General features: G+C 46.7%; 3 protein-coding genes across 4 annotated transcripts in view; 2 read left to right on the top strand and 1 right to left on the bottom strand.

Annotated features, from left to right (window-relative positions):
* The window catches only part of TXNDC5 (thioredoxin domain containing 5), a 28,166-nt gene extending 24,598 nt beyond the window's left edge, over positions 1–3,568 (top strand). For both annotated transcript variants that reach the window (XM_021672673.2, XM_064362966.1), the window contains exons 8-10: positions 510–592; positions 1,974–2,103; positions 3,126–3,568. In XM_021672673.2, the coding sequence (XP_021528348.2) occupies positions 510–592; positions 1,974–2,103; positions 3,126–3,248 (336 nt within the window). In that variant the 3' untranslated portion in view covers positions 3,249–3,568. The remainder of the gene's footprint in view (positions 1–509; positions 593–1,973; positions 2,104–3,125) is intronic.
* BLOC1S5 (biogenesis of lysosomal organelles complex 1 subunit 5) overlaps positions 1–23,741 on the top strand; it is a 479,535-nt gene that overhangs the window by 179,985 nt on the left and 275,809 nt on the right. The window lies entirely within an intron of this gene.
* BMP6 (bone morphogenetic protein 6) overlaps positions 4,644–23,741 on the bottom strand; it is a 163,998-nt gene continuing 144,900 nt past the window's right edge. Inside the window, exons 5-7 of the mRNA XM_012440291.3 lie at positions 7,203–7,279; positions 6,272–6,382; positions 4,644–6,180 (exon numbers count right to left, since the gene is read on the bottom strand). Coding sequence (XP_012295714.2) covers positions 6,031–6,180; positions 6,272–6,382; positions 7,203–7,279 — 338 coding nt within the window. The 3' untranslated portion in view covers positions 4,644–6,030. The remainder of the gene's footprint in view (positions 6,181–6,271; positions 6,383–7,202; positions 7,280–23,741) is intronic.

Here is a 23,741-nt window from a genome sequence, read left to right as displayed (position 1 = left end):
AGAGTGGATGTCACGAAGGGTGAGTGGAGAACAGGGTGGCCAGTGAGAAAAGCTGCTGAGGATCAGACTTCACTGGTGTCCTGGAAACTCCAAGCCTGGAGGTGCAGACTCAAGCCTTGGACACCCAGGGCTGCCTGGTCTACACCACAGAGCCCTGGAAAGTTGTCAGAACAGTGGCCTGGGGATTTTCAACCTGCCTCATCCCCAAAAGACAGCATACCACCCCCTCCACCTGCCATCCTGTCCCATACAGTATCCAACCACCTCCTCACAGCATCTCCCAGGCTCGGGACCCAGGGACTTGTATTGATCTCTCTGCCCTTCAGGGGCAGCCAGCCTTTGTGTGTAGCTTGTGAAATGCAGATTATGTAGGTATTTTTGTGCAACTGAGGATCATGCATAACTGCATTTTAAAAAAAATTACTGATTCGTGTCTCTGCAATCCCAAAGCATGGCCTTGCTCAACTTTAAGGGATGTACTTGAACTGTGGCTTTTCCCTACCCTGAAGGGCACTGTGTTGGCACTCGCTGAGAAGAACTTCGATGACACCATTGCAGAAGGAATAACCTTCATCAAGTTTTATGCTCCATGGTAAGTGGCTGTTTAATTAGAAACTACTTTGTCCTAGTGTACTAAGTCACATCATGTTTTTCAACTCACCTGCCATCCCTCCAGACTCAATGTTGGGCACATGTTATGTTTACATGTAGATCATGTAGTAGGAGATAAGGAAACGCTATCATTATGTTCCTGTATTCAATTATGTTAAACTTCAGTGGCCTCAACAATTACATATGGAGAATGAGGCTAATTTAAAGTTTTATCACCTTTGGAGAAAACATAAAAATGGAGGCAAATTTTGATGGCCACATTCAGTTTTGTGGTATCTGCACTTTTCCAAATAGATTGCTTTTTTTTTCAATAAACAATGAGTGTCATGATGTAGCTTTGCTCCTCGGTTCTTTTAAGTAATGTTATAGAGAAATCCAGTAGATTCTGTTCTAGCCATTCCGTATGCTACACAGTTTCCTGAACCTGCATGCCACATGGGCTTGGAGACCAGAGCATAAATGGGTTGCAGGTAGGGTGAGATCCATATAGTAAACCTGGATGTCTTTTAATTCCTTTGAATCCCCAGTTTCCCCAGCTGAAAAATGGGAGTAACTTTTTGTCTTCACAAATAAAACAATCCATTTGGAAAAGCAGAGTGTTTAGGACAACATTAGATTCTTTATCTAAGGTGTCAGTTTTCTTGTTTGTTACACTCCACATGTTTCTGAGAAACTAACAGCAGGGGTAAAAAGTTAAGTACAGGACTCGCAGGAAGCATAGCAGTGCCTTTCAAACCATTTTCAACGTTTAAAAACCTAAAGCTCCAGAGATCAAGTATCAAGAAAGAGGATCCCGTTTTGCTGAAGGGGAGCCATCCATACGGCAGGAGGGTGTCAGAAGAGATTCAGGAACAAAGTCGGGTGGAAGGGAGAGTTTGAACCAAACTTAGGCACGGCCTTGACGCTCATGCCAAATCACTGAAGTACCAAGGAGGCCTTAAAATGGTTTTGAAATTATGAGACCATAAGCAATCAAATTAAAATGTCTTTGGCATTCAAGTGACTTTTTAGAAAATGCGTGGCATCTGCCCTGTTCCCCCGCTCCTGCTCCATTCGCAGACCAGCTAGCGCAGTTCACCATGGCATGGAAATGGTCTCAGGATCTCAATTTGTTTTCAGGCTAGCTAGCTTCTGTCACGTTATCTGAAAGTGTACCCTGGATCAGCTTTTCGTTCGTCGTTTGGGATGGGAGGAGAAGGAAGAGTTCGTGTGCATCTAGTGGGAGAATTTGATATTTTCTAAATTTCTAGGCAATTGTTGACTGTCCCATACAGAAGAAACAGGGCTTGTCTTGGCAGCAAAGTGTAGGTGAATGATCTCGACCCAGAATCTCAACAAAGCTGCCGTTTTTCTCTTCCTAGGTGTGGTCATTGTAAGAATCTGGCTCCCACTTGGGAGGAACTCTCTAAAAAGGAATTCCCTGGTCTGGCAGGGGTCAAGATAGCTGAAGTAGACTGCACCACTGAACGGAATATTTGCAGCAAGTATTCGGTGGGTACTTGGATGGACTCTGATGGGGGCTGTGAGTGTGGGGAGTAGCGCCTAAGGGAACTGTGACTCAGCCAGGATCACTCACTCTGCCCTCATCCTGTCTACAGAGTGCTTTCTGTGTCCCTTTGAGTTGTTTTTTTTTGAGAAGCAAAACAGATCCTCTCTCAAAGGAAAGGCATTCTTCTCTGCCTGCTTTTTAGTTAGTAGCCATGTTTCAGTGCAGGTTTTTTAGGCCTTGCTGAGTATAAGGCTGTGAAGTAACAGATCCCATGTCAGAGACTGTGGAGCTGCCCACACCACCATTGTTGATGATTGACTGGCGGCCTGTAGCCTTTGCCATAAACACCCAAGTCGCTCATTTTTCACACGAGCCAACTTTCTATAATGCAGTGGCTGAATCTAAGAATCATTTCAATATAACCTCTCTGAAAGGGCCATGCCAAAGTCGGTCCTGTGCTTGGGTTAACTACTGCCTTCATTCCAAGCTGTTAGCCCAATCTGATGGCCTGGAAGATTTGTACTTTTTATTTCTCCTTTTGCGTTATTAAGTTTCCCTATCATTAATAGATACCAATTGTTTTTTGTGCCCTAAAATTCTTAAAGAAACTAGTTGCAACTGAAAAATGTATCCACAAGGATCTTGCTCTCATGTCTGGTCTGCAGACCAGCAGGGCATCCCCAGGGAGCTTGTTGGAAATGCAGACTCCTAGGCCTGCTGAAGCCAAGTCTGCATCATCACCAGATCCCCAGGTGCTCGTGTGCACAGTAAAGACCGAATGGGTCTACTTTAGGGTAAAATCATTCCTTTGATGCTAATCTTTAATGATGTCATTTTGAATTAAGAAGTGAACACACAGCCCTCTGGCTTTGCTTTCTAAACAGTCTGCTCCTGTTTTAATGGAATATACACAAAGTGTATATTCCAGCCACAATGGTAGGAGTGTATCTGATTTTATTTAGAAAGCGTTTTTTATGTGATCTGGGCTGCTGGTTTGCAGACATTTTTCTTTTGTGTTTTTAAGGTTCGAGGCTACCCTACATTGTTGCTTTTCCGAGGAGGGAAGAAAGTCAGCGAGCACAGTGGAGGCAGAGATCTTGACTCGTTACACCGCTTTGTCCTTGGCCAAGCGAAAGACGAACTCTAGAAACACAGAAGTCACCTCTCCTGCCAGGCTCCTGCACCCTGCGTCTAGGAGTTCAATCCCACAGAGGCCACTGGGTTCCTGGTGGTGGCTGTTCAGAAAGCAGAACATACTGAGCGTGCGGTATCTTCTTTGTGTGTGTGTTTCTCAAGCCAACACACTCTACAGTTCTTAGTTTCTCTAAGTAAATGTGTAACTCACGGTCACTGTGTAAACTAAATATTTTCAGTGGCAATATATCCCCTTTGACCCTCTCTTGATGAAATTTAAATGGTTTCCTTTGAGACTAAAATAGAATTGAGGGAAATCAAATTGCTGGACTATTTTTGGCTCCTGAGTGATTTTGGTGAAAGAAAGCACATCCAAAGCATAATTTGTTAACTGCCCACGAGTTCTGGAAAGGTGGCCTTGTGGCAGCATTGATGTTCCTCTGATCTTAAGGTCACAGTTGACTTAATACTGTGGTTGGTCCATAGCATGGAGCAGATTTAAATGCAAAAACCCACACCTCTGGAAGATACCTTCACGGCCACTGCTGGAGCTTCTGTTCTGTGAATACCCTCTCAATGTGAGAGGTTAGCCATAATGAAAGCAGCGGTACTTCTGACTGTGCCTGAGTAAGAGAATGCTGATGCCATAACTTCGTTACTTGTCAAATCAGTTACTGTTCAGGGGATCCTTCTGTTTCTCACGGGGTGAAACATTATTTCTTTAGTTCATCACGTTAACGTGAAGACAAGAGTCCACGTGAACTTTAAGACTGGATGTCTCCCATAGAAAGGGTAGGCATGGAAAATTCCCCAAGGCTCGTTCTGAGTATTATTTCATTAACTCATAGAAAGATTCCGGTTGTATTTGTCTCCTGGGGTAACAAGACCAGATATGCATTCCCAGGCCTCGGTATCCAGGGAGGCACTGCAGCTCCGCTGAAGGGCCCTAACTAGAGAGTTTCTGATTCTGTTCCTCAGTAGTCCTTTTAGAGGCTTGCTCTACTTGGTCCGCTTGAAGGAGGTCGACCTTCTAATGTATGAAGAATGGGATGCATTTGATCTCAAGACCAAAGACAGATGTCAGCGGGATTGCTCTGGCCCTGATGTGCACAGCTGTGGCAGCTGTTGATGCCAGCGTCCTGTAACTCATGCTATCCTTGTGAGTAAACTCTTTTACTATCTCCTTCGGGAATAAGCACTTGTAGGACTAAGCTCTAAGGTAGGTGTTTGTCCTTTTACCATCGAGCTACTTCCCATAGTAACCACTTTGTCCAACACCCTTCACCCACCTCCCGTGCGCAGGGGGATGTGGACACTTGGCCCAAAGTAACTGGTGGTAGGAATCTTAGAAACAAGACCACTTACGCTGTCTGAGGCAGAAGATAACAGCAGCATCTCGACCAGCCTCTGCCTTAAAGGAAATCTTTATTAATCACATGTGGTTCACAGATAATTCTTTAAAAAAAAAAAAAAAAAAAAAAGCCCCAACCTCCTAGAGAAGCACAACTGTCAAGAGTGGCTTCAGCTTTGCATCATGAGTCTTCTATTCCAGGAAAATCAAAGTGGTACAATTTGTTTACACTATGATACTTTCTAAATAAACTCTTTTTTTAAAAAGTCTAGTCTTTCCTTCAATGTTACAGCAAAACAGATATAAAATAGACAATAAATTATAGTTTATATTTACAAAAAAAGCTGTAAGTGCAAACAGTTGTAGATTATAAATGTATTATTTAATCAGTTTACTATGAAATTGCCTTCCCAGTACATGATTGTGAAAAAGACATTTAGAAAATATTCTAAAATTTAATCTGAGCCTCACTTTCTACAAGGGAAATCATGATTTCAGTTCATAAACAGCACACTCACCCACCAATGCCATTCTTCTAGGCTGGGCACCCTTCCTCATTTTATTTCCTTCGTTAGTTCTGACTTTGTGGTGTGGTATGCTGGATAGTTAAAAGGCAGAGAACTGCTTCCGCTTTTAGAGTCGGCAGTCCAGAAGTTAATGTGCAAGTCAAAGAACCATTTCAGTAATTCCAGTAAGAGGTGCAGCATTGCCTTCACGTGTTACATGGTTACACCCCTTGGAGCCTTACCTCAGAGTGTAATCAGTCTACTTGTGGTACTAGCAAAGAGTACAGCAAATGGAGGGTTGAGGTGTAGAAATGGTATGGTTCATTTTGGCTGAAATAAGTATATTTTCACACCAGCAAAACTGCAGCCCGAACATACCACAGCAATGACTGAGATGAACGTGCCCCATGGAGCCCTGGCTGTGGCCTGGGCCGTGGGTTAGACTTCCTGGGGATGAAATTGAACTTCCTGGGGATGAAATTAAACAGAGGTGTTCCCTCCATTTTCCCAATTTCTGTTGTCTGTAAAATCTACCTTTGATAGACAGTACTGAACCAGCTGATACTTTAGCCAAGAATATATTTAACTCCTTTGAAATTATTTTCCCTATTTACTAATACCCCAAATAGCTTGATCTACAGCTAAAACTAATTTTGGTGGGGTTCTGGGGGGAGGAGAGCTTCAAGGTTATGTTTCTGTAGTTACCAGACCTTATACTACAGACATCCAAACTCGGCTACAGACCAACAACTACTCACGTCATTGCCAAGTGAGCAAATTATGAATGAGGTCCTTTAAAATCTTCTTAGGTAATAAGGCACTGGTATGAGATGGTTTCAAAGTCTCATCTTCCCACCTCCGATTGTGCTTCTGTTTTTAAGGCAGATGTAATCTAGGAATCCAAGGCAGAATGTGTGTCCCCAGCATCTGGTGTCAAGTTAGTGGCATCCACAAGCTCTTACAACCATATTCCTGTATTTTTTCAGAATGACATTGGAGTTGTCATCAAAGTAAAGAACCGAGATGGCATTTAGTTTAGTTGGCGCACAGCACGGTTTGGGGACATACTCAGGGTTCATAAGGTGAACCTGTTCCAAAACAGAAGGGGAGAAATGTACCTTAGAAATGACAGCTGGTCTCAGCTTACTCCCACCTACAAAACAGTCTCCGAGAGCTCACCAAGGTCTGCACGATCGCGTGGTTGGTTGCGTTCATGTGTGCGTTCAGTGGGAAGGAGCATTCTCCGTCACAGTAATTGGCAGCGTAGCCCTTGGGCGCAATGATCCAGTCCTTAATTTAATGCAAAGGAAGCAACAAAAGATGAACATGCACTTCCCACACTATTTGTGCTTTTCAGGAATGCTATGAAAAGGTATTTTTCACATTGGGCAGGCAAGGAGACAGATGCAGGAAGGCTTAGGAATTTGTCCAAAAATTCCAGTGGCAATGCTAGGAGGTTGATCTGACCCCAGAGCGCTCGCTCCTTGCACAGGCCCACAGGGCCTCAGCTGCTACCTGCCTGGTAGGCCTGGAAGCGCATAGGTTGCAATATGTGCTTGGACCCAAGGCAGCCTCTCCAGGAGCCCACGGTGCTCCCGTGGAAGCAGTGCCACCTGCATATGGAAGCTGTCTTCTATCACTCACCACCTATGTTTAAAGTTGCTGCTTTCCTTACAAACTAGCGGAGGTTCTCAGGTATGGGGCAAATGTGTGCTCTTCATTGTTTGGGTGAGCCAGTCTGTAGCCACTGGAGAAGTTAACCATCAGGTAATTTCTTTTCCAACCCTGTCTCAATTCAAATTTGTTTAAACGCCCAGATAAATATATGTCCTATGGGCTTTGAAAGGATGAGGTAAGAGCATTGGGATGTGTGGCTATTGATCACAGAGCTCAGGCACCCTAGGAACATGTCGGGGTGCTTGGTGCCCCACAGACGAAGCTTCCTCTGCCTCCCTCCAGGAGCCTGAGTGTTTGGGAGGGCTCCTCAGGACTTCCACAGAAGGAAGCAGCTCAGCCTTCAAGCTCTAGGTGTTTGGTGATGGCTGCCACCGTTCTGATGAGAATAAACTGTTCAGAAAGGACCTTTGTCGCCCATGTCCAGAGAACTCACCTGCCATCCCAGGTCTTGGAAGCTCACATATAGCTCATGCTTCCTGCAGGCTGTTTTTAATTCACTGCTGTTGTAATCTGTTGGAGGAGATCAAAAGACACACCCATTAACTCATTCATTCCTTCATTTAAAAACATACACAGAGAGTTTGCCACATGCCAGTGCTGTACCAGGCTCAGGATAGCCTCCCAGACAAGTGTGGTCACCCAACAGCTACGTCAGGTTCCTGACTGTTGGCTTGAATGTTTTATGGACTCTGTTTTGTCCACCCTGGGGTCAGTAGTGGGCACAAGGTGACCTGAATAGACACTTTTGAGACGAAGTCTCACTCTGTCGCCCAGGCTGGAGTACAGTGGTGCAATCTCGGCTCACTGCAACCTCCCGCCTTCCGGGCTCAACTGATTCTCATGCCTCAGCCTCCCAAGTAGCTGAGATTACAGGCACATGCCACCACGCCCAACTAAATTTTTTGTATTTGTAGTAGACACAGGGTTTCACCATTAGCCAGGATGGTGACCTCATGATCCACCGGCCTCAGCCTCCCAAAGTCCTGGGATTACAGGTATGAGCCACTGTGCCTGGCCTTGAATGGACACCTTTAAGTAACAGAGGTGTTGTGAGCCCTGCTGCATGCAAGGCCTATGGAGGAGTAAGCCAGCTTGCCCAGGACACCCCAGAGGTGCCTGACTGGGAAGGCATCACCTTCACATGATCAGATGACGGTACCAGGCAGGATTTGCAAACAGGGACCATCTTGAAGCTGCACAGGGGCTTTAAAGACAGTCGCCGGGCCAGGAGAGTATCCTGAAAGAAGAGTTATGGTGGAGTGGGGCCTAACCAGGAGGCCCAGGAACGGGGGAGATGGAGACACTGTGCAGGGGCAATGCTCTCTCTAGCAGTACTCCCACCTCACTGCCAGAGTTGAGCCCTTATGTGCTAAAGCAATAATACTAAGCCAGTGTTCCCCATGAGACTCTGCTGAAGTGCACATACCTGCCCTGCGTGGCACACGAGCCACTAGCCTGGCTTAACCCAATCACCAGCAAGTGCACTGGGAGTCCCCTGATTCGCTGAGACCCACCGGAGCGGCTCTTACATGACATGTTTTCCGCCTGGCACCACAGCAAATAGAAGGTAAGTCAGAAATGGCTTCCCTCCTCCAAGAACGTAGTGAACGAAGGGGTGGTGTAAAACAGACACACAACTCCAATACAAACCAGAACACGGATACTACAGGCAAGGGCCATAGGCAAATACCACTGGGAGTTCACAGAAGGGACAGTTCAGAGTGGGACCAAGAGGAAAAGACAGGAGTTCTGCCGGAATGGATTTAAGGATGTGTCAAGCAGGGTCAGATGAGATAAAGCTGGAGAAATGAACGGCCTAGGCTGCTACCCACAATGCTTCAGACTTCCCACCAGAGGCACAAAGGGAACCTCTGCAGGCTTTTGAACTGGAGAGCAACATATTTGAAGCTGTGATTCTCAGTCAATCTGGAGCTGCGTTTGAGAGTTCTAGAGAGGGTGGAGGGGTTAAAGGCAAGGAGAAGGCTTCAGAGAAAGGTTCATCATCTACTGTGGGATGTCTGTGGGTATAAGAGCCTAGGTCATTTCCAGGCTATCCCTTCCCTTTTCATCTACATAAGCCAAAACGTCACCTAATTGTCAAAAGCCTGTTTCAACTGGATTTGCAAACTTCTAATTCCCAGTCTTCCTGGCTCTGAAGCAGGAGGGAGCATGTAGATTTCATGATTTTTTTTTTTTTTTTTTTTTTTTTTTTTTTGATGGAGTCTTGCTCTGTTTCCCAGGCTGGAGTGCAATGGAGTGATCTTGGCTCACTGCAATCTCCACCTCCCAGGTTCAAGCAATTGCCCTGCCTCAGCCTCCCAAGTAGCTGGGACTACAGATGTGAGCCACCATGCCCAGCCTAATTTTTTGTATTTTTAATAGAGATGGAGTTTCAACTTGTTGGCCAGGTTGGTCTCAAACTTTTGACCTTAAGTGATCTGCCCACCTCGACCTTTCAAAGTGCTGGGATTACAGGCATGAGCCACTGCGCCCACGACATTTCATGATTTTTTAAGGAAAAGAGACAGTAACTCAGGCCAGTGGCCCATACTGGGAGAAGAGATGGGCCAACTTTTTTAGGTGGTTTATAATTCTAAATGTATCCATCCTCTCCACCTGCCTGTGTTACCCAACAGAACCTCCCTTGCTGTAACTTCAGGGACCCCAGAGAAGCCCTGAAGGGAAATTTTCACAATGCAGGACACCAAGGACTCTCTCAGTAAAAACAATCAACGAACAAGCACTATGAAACAGAAACTTCCTACTGAAAAGAACCCCTGAACAAAAATGAGTCAGCCACATAAAGTCTCTCAAGAGGACAGCTAGAATGCAAGGGAGGACCCAGAGGACCTCAGAGACGAATAAAAGTTGCCTAAACAAAGCTCTAAAGGAAGAATACCAAAACAAAACAAAAACTAGGGGTAAAAAATGAAGAATATCTAAAATAATGGAAGGGGAAAAAAGAAGGACTAGAAACTTTAAAGCAAGGTTATGGGGGAAAACATGAAAAAAACAAGTAGATGTAAAAAGAAATAAAACTTTTTGTAAAAACCATAATCATTGAAAATAATGAAATCAGATTAGATATAACTGAAGATCAGATTAAACAGGTTAAACATTAGTTGTCTAATTAGCAGATTAGTTAACAGATTAGTTATACATTAAACAGATAAGCATCAAATTAGATATAACTGAGGACAGAATTAAAGAATTCAATAAGATATTTGAAGAAATCTCTTCAAATACAGCACAGAGTCAAGTGGCCAAAATGTATGAATCTCTGTAAAGAGACATGAAAGAGAGAATGAAAACTCCAACATATTTTTAATAGGAATTTCTGAAGACAGAATAGGGGAGAAGTAGTATTTGAAGACTTAATGACTGGGAATTTTCTAGAACTAAAGAAAGGCAAACATCTTTAAATTGAAAAGGCCCGACAAATTCCAAGTAGATCAGATAAATTATCATCTAACCACATCTAGTGAAACTATAGTATATCAAACACATAAATTCTTAAAAGCAACCCAGGCCGGGCGCGGTGGCTCAAGCCTGTAATCCCAGCACTTTGGGAGGCCGAGGCGGGTGGATCACGAGGTCAAGAGATCGAGACCATCCTGGTCAACATGGTGAAACCCCGTCTCTACTAATACAAAAAAAAAAAAAATTAGCTGGGCACGGTGGCGCGTGCCTGTAATCCCAGCTACTCAGGAGGCTGAGGCAGGAGAATTGCCTGAACCCAGGAGGCGGAGGTTGCGGTGAGCCGAGATCGCGCCATTGCACTCCAGCCTGGGTATCAAGAGCGAAACTCCGTCTCAAAAAAAAAAAAAAAAAAAAAGCAACCCAGTTGAAAATTACCTACAAAGAAACACAAATTTGATAGCAAACTTAAAAATACACATTTAAAAATTAAATAATATGAAAATGATGTCATCAGCATAGAATGCCAGCCAACTGTAGTAGGTATTTACTGCTTCTGCTATCCAGCTTTCAGGAACGCTTCCCATTTGCGGGAATACCTAGATAGGTGGGAATCAGAGCCCCATTTCCCATGACAGATAGCTCCCCTTTGTCCCCTAGCATCTGAAGTATAGACTCATGACTTCATCAAAGCCAGTCAAATGTCTCCATCCTGTAGTAGATAACTTGAGGGAGTGATTCAAAGGTGAAATCAAGAACGAGTAATATGGCAGCCGGTGTCTAGGGTGATACCCCATTGGTGGAATCCAAAGCACATAGTCCCCATGACCAGATCTAAGACTTGATTTCCTGAATTTAAGTCTCCAGCCAGCCTTTTTGTTGATTGGATAAGTTCTCTGCTACCTTTATTTTTCTCTTTCATTAGGGTCTGCTTCTACCACATGCAATCTAGAGCCCGGTGATAGTTAATTCTGTGTCAACTTGACTCGACTATGGAATGCCCAAGTAGCTGATAAAACTTTTTTTTTCTGCAACAGGGTTTTGCTCTGTCACCCAAGCTGGAGCACAGTAGCACAATCATGGCTCACTGCAGACCTCCTGGGCTCAAGCTATCCTCCCACTCAGCCACCCAAGCAGCTGGGACTATAGGAATGGGCCACCATGACTAGCTAATTTTTAACGTAGAGATGGGGACTTGCTATGTTGCCAAGGCTGGTCTCGAACTCCTGGCCTCAAGCAAGCCTCCTGCCTTGGACTCCCAAAGTGCTGAGATTACAGGTATAAGCTGTGCCTGGCAACTGTTAAGCCTTTATTTTTGGGTGTGTCTGTGAAGGTGTTTCTGGAAGAAATAAGCATTTGAGTCTAGTAGACTGAGTACAGGAAGCCCGCCCTCACCAAGGCGGTTAGGTATCATCTCTTCTGTTAGGGCCCAGAGAGAACAAAAGTAGGAAGGGCAAATTCTCTTTTACTGAGCTGGGGTATTGTCAGCCGGCCCCAGTTCACAGGGCTTTGGACTTCAGGACTTCCACCAGCAGCCCTCCCCAGTCCTCAGGGCTTTGATCTCCAACTGGGACTTACACCAGTGGCTCACCTGCTTCTCAAGCCTTTGGACTCGCACTGAATTACACCACCAGCTTTCTTGGTCCCCCAGCTTGCAGAGAGCAGCTCACGGGACTTCTTGGCCTCGATAATTGCCTGAGTCCATTCCCATAATAAATCTCCTCCTATATATCTCTATATATCCTATTGGTTCTGTTTCTCTGAAAACATGACTAGTAAAAACCCTGACTAGCTAAATTATTATTCAATAGTTAGGGAATAGAGAGTACAGGGTGGCAGTGTGCTATCTCATATAGCGTTGACAAGCTTGCCTGGATTTGTTTATGTGGGCTTTTAAAAATTTTTTGAGACAGGGTCTCACTCTGTTGCCCAGGCTGGAGTGCAGTGGTGTGATCATGGCTCAGGCAGCCTCAAACTCACGGTTTAAGTGATGCTCCCACTTCAGCCTTCTGAGTATCTGGATGTACACCACACACCTGGTTAATTTTTTTTTTTTTTTTCCACCAGATGAAGTCTCATTCTTGTCCCCCAGGCTGGAGTGCAATGGTGCGATCTGGGCTCACCGCAACTTCTACCTCCTGGGTCCAAGCAATTCTCCTGCCTAAGCCTCCTGAGTACCTGGGCTTACAGGCGCTCACCACCACGCCCAGCTAATTTTTATATTTTTAGTAGAGACTGGATTTCACCATGTTGGCCAGGCTGGTCTCAAATTCCTGACCTCAGGTGATACACCCACCTCGGCCTCCCAAAGTGCTGGGATTCAGGCGTGAGCCACCACTCCCAGCACACCCAGCTGGTTTTTTAAATACTTTGTATAGATGGTGTTTCTCTATGTTGCCTAGGCTGGTCCTGAACTCCTGAGCTCAAGTGATCTTCCTGCTTTAGCCTCCCAAAGTGCTGGGATTACAGGTGTGAGCCATCTCACCTGGCTTTGTCTTTCTGTTAAGGTATCCTCTAAGCAAAGGAAGAATCTCGGGAGTGAGGCGTGAGGCATCTGGGGTGAGAGTATTCCCTAGAGTGGGAATGACAACGTGAAAACCCCGAAGCAGCAGCCTGCTTCACATATTCCAGGAACAACCAGGTGGAGGCTGCGATGTGTTTATTAGAAACCCACATCCTCTATCAGCCTCCAGGGAACACAGCAGTTAGGCGTGGCCATGTGCCCGGATTCTGCCCATGAATGTAGGGGAGAAGGGATGTGTGGTGCTGCCAAGCCTGGCTCTCCTAACTACCCACCCCCCTGCCCCACCAGCCTTCCACCCTCCACTCACTCTTCCCTCTCCTGCCAGCTGGGTGTAGCAGGGGAGTTTCCTGGACTTCAAGGCCCTAGCACCCTGTACTCTTAAAGGTGTCCTGGGTTAGATGATAAACTGCATTGCATGATCCTCCTACTTACAGTCTTAGTCTAGAACTTTCCCATCCAAACTCATTCTGCTTGTGAAGTAAGCTTCCTCCAAAATACCCTCTCTGTGCTAGGGACCATAATCTCCATGAAGATCAACTTGGCATCATTTGATCATGTAAAAATCAAAGATTTCTACAAACAACTTTCTTTCACGGGTCAAGCAGACATGGGCAGTGTGAACATAATAAATATATCTGCTCTTTGTCCCCAGTTCCTGGCACCAAGCTTTGACAACCCTTGGACTTCCCTGAGTGTCTTTGTTATGCTCATGAGGCCCTCGATAGTACACGGTGGGCCCCACACACTCTCTAGGGCCTCATTAGCTTCAGGAGGAGAGCTAGTTACCAAAAAAGCCAAGCACAGGATTAGGGGGTTGGAACTTTGGCTTAGCCTGGCCTCTGGGGGGCTGGAGATGGAGTTCAGTCATGTGGCCAATGATTCAATTGTGCAGAGCAATGAAACCCCACATAAAAACTCTAGACAGCGAGGCTCAGTGGAGCTTCCAGATTGAACATACTGATGTTTCAAGAGGATGGTGTACCCAAAAGGGTGTGGGAGCTCTGACTACCCATGCCCATCCCTTTGACCTTGCCTAGGAGTCTCTTCATTTGGCTGGTCCTGAGTCATATCCCTTATAATAAAACTACGATTCTAAGTATAGCACTATCCTGAGTTCTGTGAGTTGTTCCCACAAATTATCAAACACGAAGGGTGGTCATGCAAACTCCCAAATTTGCAGGCAAGACAGAAGCATGGCTGCCTTGTGGATGTCACTTGTGCCTGGTGACATCACAAGTGAAATGACAATAGTCTCTTCGGGGACCTTGCCCTTTAATCTGGGTCTGTGCTAACTCCAGGTGGCTATTGTCAGACTTGAATTGAGGCCAGAGGTGGTGGCTCATCCCTGTAATCCCAGCACTATTGGAGCCTAAGGTGGGAAGACCGCTTGAATCCAGGAGTTGGAAACCAGCCTGGGCAACACAGACCCTGTCTCTACAAAATATAAAATTAACTGGGCATGGTGGTGTGTGCCTGTGGTCCCAGCTATTTGGGAGGCTAAGGTGGGAGGATTGCTTGAACCCTGGAGGTCAAAGCTGCAGTGGGTCCTGATTGTGCCACCATACTCCAGCCTTCGGGGGAAAGCCAGACCCGGTCTCAAAAAAAGAAAGAATCCAATTGTAGGACACTTAATTGCTATTGAAGAGTTGCTGGCAGAACACAGGCAGGGACCACCTCTTCACGTCTGGTTTTCTAGTTTCCTTTTCTGCTGGATGGAACCAAGATGACATATTCAAAGGGCTTTGCTTCTAACTTCACCAGCAGTTCTGGGTTTCTGTGAACCTGCTGTTGATTTGACTCTCTCAATGCTCAACAAAGAGAACCTTCTCTGTAAGAACAGTTATTTCTTTTAGAGCCAGACACTGGGATTTTTGTTGTTAAGTAAGGATCAGGGCCAGAGAGGGGAAAGGGAGGAATTCAACTCTCCTGTTTTTCTTCCTACAGATACTCTCGGGCCACGCTTAAATTTCCTTATAATTCCACATGAAGGGCTGGCAAAGAACGTATAAATATTTGTGACGGTTGATGCCCCTCGGAATACTTGTGTCTGCCACTCGGGGTCGGTCCCCTGGGTTCTGCATGGAATTACACTGACACTTTTTTTTTTTTTTTTTTTTAGCAGATTGACAGGTTACAGAAAAAACTTTCCCCTCACTCCCACTGCCCTTGGTATTTGTTTCAATGAATGGGCTAAAGAGGGCCAGTGGAAATGTGTGCGGTGACAATTCAATAGGAACGTGGTCACTCCAGTGGGACAAAGGGAGGTAACACAGCTTTGCCTGAATGAGTTCACCAATCAAGGGCAGGGCAGAGAAAGGAAGTAAGAGAGCTGGAGAGAGGCAGCAAACCAAAAACCAGAGAAGCAGATCCAAGACGGACGAGTCTTCCCCACCACCCCCGCCGGGACGGGAGCCCTCAGGGTGTGACTTGTGGGTGGCCTGCGCCGAATCCTGGGCATCATCAGGAAGCTTCTCTAAAGTACAGAGTTCTCAGCCCAATCCCAGACCCATGAGTCACAGCCACTGAGATTGGGCCCCCAGCTGTCCACGTGCACCTGTGACACCAGAACTGGAACTGCTGCCCTCTAGACAAGAGGCCTACATGGAGGTAGTGCTATTGCCCTGTTGAGACACAAAGTCTGTCTTGGGACACCAAGGCTCCCCAGCAACCCCAGACACAGCTGCGGTCAAGGGCCAGTATTGGTTCTGAGGGACATTTTCAAGGGATCTGGCTTTTTCAAAGTTGAACGCATAGTGAAATCTGGTCCCCCTCAAGGGCAGGGGTACCAGCTGCCCAGAGGGGTTTCTGCACCCGCCAGAAAAGGCCCCAGGTGCTCATCCAGGGCAACCTGGACAAGCACGGCCCAGGCATAGGTGGGTTTAGTCAAGAAACTGTTGAGTGATCAGGCGACACAGGTGACAAAATCTAACAATCATAAAGGCCCCCCAGGACGAATTTCTTCCATAAGCAGAAGGTAACTCCCGGGCCTACTCTTACATAGGGAGAAACATTTCCCTCGCCAGGGATTTTTGAGCTTTGAATATATCAGATGTTAATTGCCTTTAGCAGCATGGCTTTCTGTCCCTTTTTATAAACTGCTTCCATAGGGAAACCTTCAGGTATGATTAGTATTAAAAAACACAAATCCTTCCTCTCATCTCCAAAAGAGCATTACAGATATTTGAACACGGGTTTTAAATGTAGATTTTTTTTTCTTCCTAGCACAAGAGTTGACTTTTAATTTGCCCTAAAGCCACTGAAGCAAAAACCGTGATAAAACATTTTGCTTTCCTTTATAACACCTCAACACACACACATACAAAAAGCATTTGAAGGAAAAAGATATGGCTTTGGACATGAGAGTTAAATGGGTTTCATCTCACAGTGTGGGACAGGCAAGTGGGGCCCATGGTACAGGAAGCTTCTAAAACTCCCGTGGGAGATGGAGATGAACTCTAAAGCTCCAAGACAGACTTGCCTGTTTCCCCCAAGGAAGACCCTTCAGCAAGAATTTCCGTGATCTGCAGTGGAAAAGAAGGTGGCAGAGACAGGCACCGTCCCCCTCAGAAGAACAGAGTTGGGCAGAGAGGTCCCAGCTGTGGGGCCCAAAGCATGTCCTTTATGAAGCCTTTATGTTTCCAATACTTTGCCCAAGGGAGGCTTGCATCTCATTTAGGCCTTTTGCACAACGAAACCAGTGGTAGAGAAATAGGTGGAAGTGTCCCATCCATTCCCAATGGCGGAACCATGTGGAAGTACCTGACATTTTCCACCGGAAGAGATTTGGGTGTTCCAATCCAGAATTCATCCTGGAACAAAGCATCGGCTCCAGCCATGGCTCTGACATCCCTCTCCCAAGCCCCAGGTGTGTCTTTCATTATCTGTCGTTCCTCCAGGTTACCTGGGGGCCAACTTGCAAGGAGCCATATGGAGGTGCATTTTTCTGGAATCCGGCAGATGGGAGGGAGGACACAGTGATGGAGTCTCCTTGTCCTCAAGACACAACTGAGCTTTCACATCTGAGAGTCCTGTTCGGAGGGTGCTGGTGGAGACGGCACAGCTCCTTTCCTGGGGGCCGTCGGGGGGTCAGTGCTGCAGCGCCCAGTGCACACGCCTCTGGCTGATCCCCTTTGCCCCACTTCTTTTATTTTTTCCGAGATGGAGTTTTGCTCTTGTTGCCCAGGCTGAAGTGCAATGGCACAATCTAGGCTCACTGCAACCTCTGCCTCCCAGGTTCAAGCGATTCTCCTGCCTCAGCCTTCCGAGTAGCTGATATACAGGCATGCACCACCAAGCCTGGGTAATTTTGTGTTTTTAGTAGAGATAGGGTTTCTCCATGTTGATCAGGCTGGTCTCGAACTCCCAACCTCAGGTAATCTGCCCGCCACGGCCTCCGAAAGTGCTGGGATTACAGGCATGAGCCACTGTGCCTGGCCTTCCACGCCTCTTGCATCTTCCTGCCCCTCCTCCTCCTGTTGCAGGTGCAGTTCCACACAGGCTCTGCTGAGTTCCTACAGTCTGCTCAGTTCCTGCGGGGAGTTCTCATCTCAGCTGCTGAGCCTTGGCCCTGACAACCAGCTTCCCTGCTGACAGCCTCTGCTCCCCGACCTTCAGTCCTGGTCTCCCCTGTGATAAGTGAGGAGACATTCCATCTACAGGAGAAAACAAATGGGGGTGCTGTCTAGGCCCATGTGACAGTGACGGGACAGGGCATCCTACTTGTCTCAAGGCAAGCCAAAAACTGCAAAGCAGCTCTTTCAACCAGTGCAGTGAGGACAGGGTGCCCTTGGCCCCATAGAAGGCAGCTAGCTGGGCCGGCACCTCCTCACAGAAGCCACGTCCCCAGGCAGTGGCATGTGCACTGTCCACATTGCTTGTACCCTCAATGCAGGGCTCACACCACAGCCCTAAGGATAACATCTTATTCCTTCCATCCAGCATCCTTTGTAGCTGGCCCTCCTGAAGAGCCATGCGCACAGCAAAGTGCAAAGGAGCCCACTGTTGGTTTAGCTCGGAAGCTCAGTCCCTATGTGCCAGGACCAGCCAGTGACAGGCAGGCTTCCCTGGCACTGGTGACCAGAAGAGTCCCAAGGGTATAAGCCCCAGAGGAGAAGGGAAGGGCACAGCCACCATCCTGACGCTCAGGCAGGCATCGTGCAGGGAGGCTGCACTTGGGGCTGGAGGGCCACCGTGCAGTGGCTGCTGTAAGCATGACAAGGCTGGGGCACTGCAGCAGGCCTGCGGGCTCCCGAGGCAGGTGCACCTGAGTCACAGTGGCCACAGCCAGCCTGGGTCCCAGGGACCCTGCCTGCTGCCCTTTGCAACCTCAGTAGAGGAGGAAAGAGAAACAAAGGGCGAGACAGGGAGAAAGGAAACAAAGGCATACGAGAAAGAACGTCAGGGACACCAAAGAAAGGCGGTGAGAAGGAGGGAGAGGGAGGGAGCTGGGCAGGGAGCCATCTCCTCACCAGGGCTTCTGTACAGGGGCCACTCGGCCACCCTGGGCTGACCCCACAGGCCCTGCCACCTCAGCCCGGTGTCCCCACTCAGCAGGTCACACACAGCCAAGAAAATACCAGCAAGGCAGGGGATCGGACAGAGCACCATGCTCCCTGCATATTTCCCGGCTTTCCTGATCTCAGGCTACAGACTCTTCCGAAAGGAAACTTGTTTTTTAGAGGGAATAATTCACTACTTTAATTTCCCTCCTCTCTTAGAATGTCAAGGGTGATAGAGGATGGAGGCTGTTAAAGCGGCACCTCTGTCTTCAGGGGCCTGGCCGCTCTTTCCATATCTCTGGGTCTGTCAGCCCCATCTTATCCAAAACAAGCCTCTTGCTCCCACTCGCCCAGCAGAATCAATACAGCCATTGAGGAACGCGCAGCAGGTGCCAGCTCCTTGTGTCACGGACACTACGGGAGGCCAGGGACCACACTGGCGTTTTGATTTCTGGTGTCGATAATCTAACAGTTGGTGGGGTTGCGGCGGGGGGTGGACAGTTTGATTTTCAGAGTCTAGGCTTTGTTTATAACTTGGATGGTCAGCATTGAGAAGCAAGAGTGAGCCCTATTTTTTTGTTGTTTCAGGAGATTTCAGGATCTCATAAGGCTCCATTTAATCTGGGTGGGACTCTGGTCTCTCCTCAGCCTTTGTCTTGTTTCTAAAAGAATACAGACCTGTCCTAAAAATAGATAAAGGTGTCCTTTAAAGACCTAGCTCTAAGACCCTCTGTGCTCTACACACCTTCTATACTCTCTGCTACTTCCTGGACGGGCTCTCCTGGCCCCAGTGCCCTCCCAGGCTTGCCAATGATTGGAGAATGACAGGCATCTCACAACACCTGCAGAAGCCTCTTATTGCCTTTGAGAATTGTTGCCATTTGCACATTTGCAAGGGGTGAGCCTCGGGAAGAGGTAGAAGGGAACTTTCCAGTCCGTTCCACTCTTCGATAGCCACTATCCTCAAATGACAGTTGAACATGACAGAAGTGGAGCTGTTGATTCCAACTTCTTTCTTTTGGTGATTCTAACTTTTCTATCACCCTATGCCATGCCTGTCCTCCACGTCTATGGAGAATTAAAGTTTGATTTCATACAGGAAACTCTGAACCAAACTCTACTTAACAAAGACATCTGGAAGCCAAGCTGCAGGTCCTAAAAATTTAAGATCACGATGACAAATTAAAATTCCCAACTTTTCTGGAGAACTATAAACTGTTAATTCACAGTCCTGAGCCGTGCCTATTCTACCCAAGCTCTGAAAGTCCAAGGTAGACCGGCCCAGTCAGCTCTGGCATCCCCAACCCATGAAAGCCGACGAGGAAATAGTGAGGACATTGTAATAATGAGACCCCCAGTCTGGGATGGATTTCTTTGAAATCTACAGCAAAAGATTGCACAGTTATAATAAACTACTCAAACAGTTGTTTTGCAAGAGATGAATCCTGGTTACTTTATGATGAAAGCCTACTGAATGGTCCCAACTGGGAGGCTTAAAGGACGGAAGATATAAACTATTAATAAGAAGGTCAACAGCATCCCTAAAAGTACTGGAGCCACATTTCCCCCCAAGGTCCTTAAAGATACGTGTTTGGGTGGTGGGAAAAGGAGGGAAGAAGTAGTTACTCTAAGAAATGTTGGCTGGGCACGGTGGCTCACCGTACTTGTAATCCCAGCACTTTGGGAGGCTGAGGCAGGTGGATCATTTGAGGTCAGGAGTTAGAGACCAGCCTGACCAAAATGGTGAAACTCCATCTCTACTAAAAATATAAAATTAGCCAGGAGTAGTAGTGGGTGCCTGTAGTCTCAGCTACTTGGGAGGCTGAGGCAGGAGAATCACTTGAACCCGGGAGGTGGAAGTTGCAGTGAACCGAGATGGCACTATGGCATTCCAGCCTGGGCAACAAGAGTGACGCTCATTAAAAAAAAAAAAGAGACAAAGAAATGCTAACAGGTGGCACTGGTGCAATGGCAGACTCATTCCAAAGGACAGACAAGGTCTCAAGAGGCTGCTGGGTCATAGATGGTTGGCAGAGCTGAGTAGTGACAACATAAACATCAAGACTGAAAGAGACTACTCTAATTTCACATGAATCCTTAAAGTGCAGATAATGTTTCCAAGCAAACTGTCATCTATCAAAACGAAGACCAATTCTGCATTGCAGCAGCAGAGCAGACTTCAGACTCACCAGCTGACTTGAAATTGCATTAGCTGCACCCTCTCAAAAGAGGTCTTGGAAAGATCCTGGAAAATCAGCCAAGTGAGAATTCAGAATCACCCAATGGAACTTCAAGGCCATTTGTTCACGGACCTTATCATGGACTGGCCAAGTGGTATCACAGTCCCCCAGAAGATAAAACAGTGAACCCCATGTGAGAGCTACCATAAAGGGTGAATGGAACTTCAAGGCCATTTGTTCACGGACCTTATCATGGACTGGCCAAGTGGTATCACAGTCCCCCAGAAGATAAAATAGCGAACCCCATGTGAAAGCTACCATAAAGGGTGAATGATAATAAGTAGAAGAGACCACCGAACTGGAGCTACAGAACCTAAGGACACGTGTTGCCAGAGCAGCAGACTGGTAAGAAATGGAGGCTGAGAAAGAATTGGTGGATTGGTTAAAATCCCCAGTGGGGCAAGGACAGCTAGGACCAGGACTAGTCAAACATGTGTAAAAACAATAATGATACCGTGCAGAGGCTAGCCAGGCCCCCGGAGGAGTGCAGCACAGCCAACATCCAGCCTTCATTTAGAGCAGCCAGCTGCAGAGAGGCCAGGGCAAGTGAAAGCCATCCAGGGAGATGTTGATCCAAACCACCATCCAGTGCACATGTTTGGAAAGTCCAGCTTGAAAGCCAAGTACAAATGTTCGAGTAGATTTCGGTGGGCGGTGGGGCTCTTGGCCTCTCCCTTGCTGTGCACTAGTCTTGCCGTCTCAGGCACAGACAGCTCAATTCCAAAAATAGCCTCTTATTTCCTTGCCATGTTTCACCCTGATGACAGGCAATTTGATGAATGAATGCTAACTTCTTCACCCAGATGTAGGATGATTCCTGGTGGGCTGCTTCTGGTGGTGGTTTTGGTGGAGAACTATCAGTTCCCTGGGAGCACGCCATGGAAGAAGCGGGCAGGAGAGACAAAGCAATCTTTTTCTTCCACCTTCCAAAAGATTTACAAGCAGAAAGCCTGCCTGCGGTCACGCCAGAGCACACCACTTTTCTGTTACTATAACATCTACCTGGTTCACGAAGGCCCAGCAGAGAGAGAGGAGAGGAAAACCAGACAGCCCGTTTCCCCAGGTAGCAGGCCATCTCTCTGGAAATCTCTTCTGGGAGAGGAATCTCTTCCTTAGCATGTCCGCTCCCATTAATAGAAGAATAAATAAGGAAGAAAGAGCCAAAAATATAAAGGAACACTTAAGTCGGCCAGATATGAGCAATTTCCCAGATCGCTTAGAGGATCTTTGATGAGAATGAGAAGGAGGGAGCATCCTTCGTAGTCATTCTTTCTTGGGGGCCTTTAAATACATGAGGCCAGAGTGATTTGATATGAACCCTTCTGCCTTTGTGCTGTTGAAAGGGACAAAGCAAATTTGGAAGCACTGGCTTGGGAGGTGGGTAGTGGGGGAGACCAGGGAAAAACAGAGACACTTGTACCTTGTTACCAATTAGATCAACATTAATATCCATATTTAATTTAAACTCATCAAATTGAAAAAAGTTGAAAGGGATTCGGAAAATAATAATTGGTTGATACTGCTAAAACCAAAATCAGACACGACATGTTTTCTCAATTTAAAAACATCAGTGTGTGCACTGGGTCGGGGGGTGCTGAATAAAATCAAGTGAAATTTTAATTTTAAAAAGCAATCAACATTTCAAGAGATGCCTCCATGTCTGAGGTCCCGGTACCAAACTGACCACAGTTCATTAATAAATTGAAGCCTACCATTGGCAGACTTCATCATCATAGCCGGAAGGAAAACACTGAGATTATTAACTCTATTCAGCAGGCCGCCTCTGAAGTGAATAAAGGAAAGCAGGCATTTCTTCTTTTTTTTCAAAAACCCCAACCCTGACTGTTTCTAGTGGGGAATACAGGAACACCCATGCTGTGAGCAATGCTTCCAAGAAACACCAGGATGACAAGAAGCAAAATGTCACATCACACTGGGTGGTGGACCCTTAAGTTCCATATCCAAGTTACCGGTGAAAGAGACAGCTTATTTAAGTCGGAACCCAAAATGGAGACACTGCTTCCCAAAGAAGAAATAGGTAATTTGGGGAATTGCATTAACTCTGGCCACCAAAAATGACATTTCTCTACAATTACCTGGAAGAATTAATGCATCTTCCAGAATTACTTTACTTCTTTTCCAGGGATCCCAACATATGCCCTGAGAACCTACTTCCTACAATGGTGTATAAATAATCTTTGAGTGATATTATGAGCCAGATTTTGATGCTTTTCATTTAATCCCAGGAAATCTGCAAGGCATTCATCATCCCCATCTTACAGATGAGTAAATGGAAGCTGATAGGGATTAAATCTGTCCAAAATCACAGGGTAGTAATGAGAAAAACAAGTTCTCTGACTGCAAATCTTCACCTTTATGCTTGATTCTCAAGCTATTTAAACAGCCAAAGGACCCCGGAACTTGCAAGCACTGGCATTACAGTCAGAAGTGTCTGGGTTTCCATTCGATCCTAACTGCTATGGGACTGGCTGTCGGGAGGGACTATCCATTCCCCTTTCCCTTCCTCTGGGCTTCCACGGGTGGACTTCCATGCCACTTCCTAAAAAGGCAATGGGGAGAACGTTTTTTTTTTTTTTGAGATGGAGTCTCACTCTGTCACCCAGGCCGGAGCACAGTGGCCCAATCTCAGTTCACTGAGACCTCTGCCTCCCGAGTTCAAGTGACTCTCCTGCCTCAGCCTCTGGAGGAGCTGGGATTACAGGCAGATGCCACCATGCCCAGCTACTTTTTTGTATTTTTAGTAGAGAGATGGGGTTTCACCCTGTTAGCCAGGCTGGTCTTGAACTCACAACCTCAAGTCATCTGCCCGCCTCAGCCTCCCAAAGTGCGAGGATTACAGGCATGAGCCACCACACCCACCAGGGGAGAACATTTCTGAAGGACCACTCAGCTGACACTCAGGCACAGTAGGGCTAGTTCCTCTCTCTCTCCCTCTGAATGTGTCTGTTCTGAGCAGAATGGGACTCCCTTCATTCCTTAGCTCCAGGGTGGGCACACAGTTCAGGTCTGGCCAATCAGAGCACTCCCCACCCAGCAGTGTACTTCAGGGTCGGGGACGCAACCCCAGCCAAGCCAACCGGAGTCGTGCCCTGGATTTCTGCTGAAGAAGGGTCTGCCTCATGTTGAGGTTGCCAAGGGTAACAAAATCCTGGAACCACTGGTTGCCTTCCTGGCCATTATATCAGAGACAGTTTTACTAAGAATTCCACCAACAAGAGAAATAGAGAAACAGGAAAAGAGAGAGATTCCCGATATCATCTGAGCCCATGGAT

Source organism: Aotus nancymaae, unplaced genomic scaffold (assembly GCF_030222135.1).
Source record: "Aotus nancymaae isolate 86718 unplaced genomic scaffold, 86718_ANA_hifiasm-v0.15.2.pri h1tg000051l, whole genome shotgun sequence".
Taxonomy (NCBI): domain Eukaryota; kingdom Metazoa; phylum Chordata; class Mammalia; order Primates; family Aotidae; genus Aotus; species Aotus nancymaae.
The sequence above is the reverse complement of the archived record's forward strand: the minus strand, read 5'-3'. Positions and strand labels throughout refer to the sequence as shown.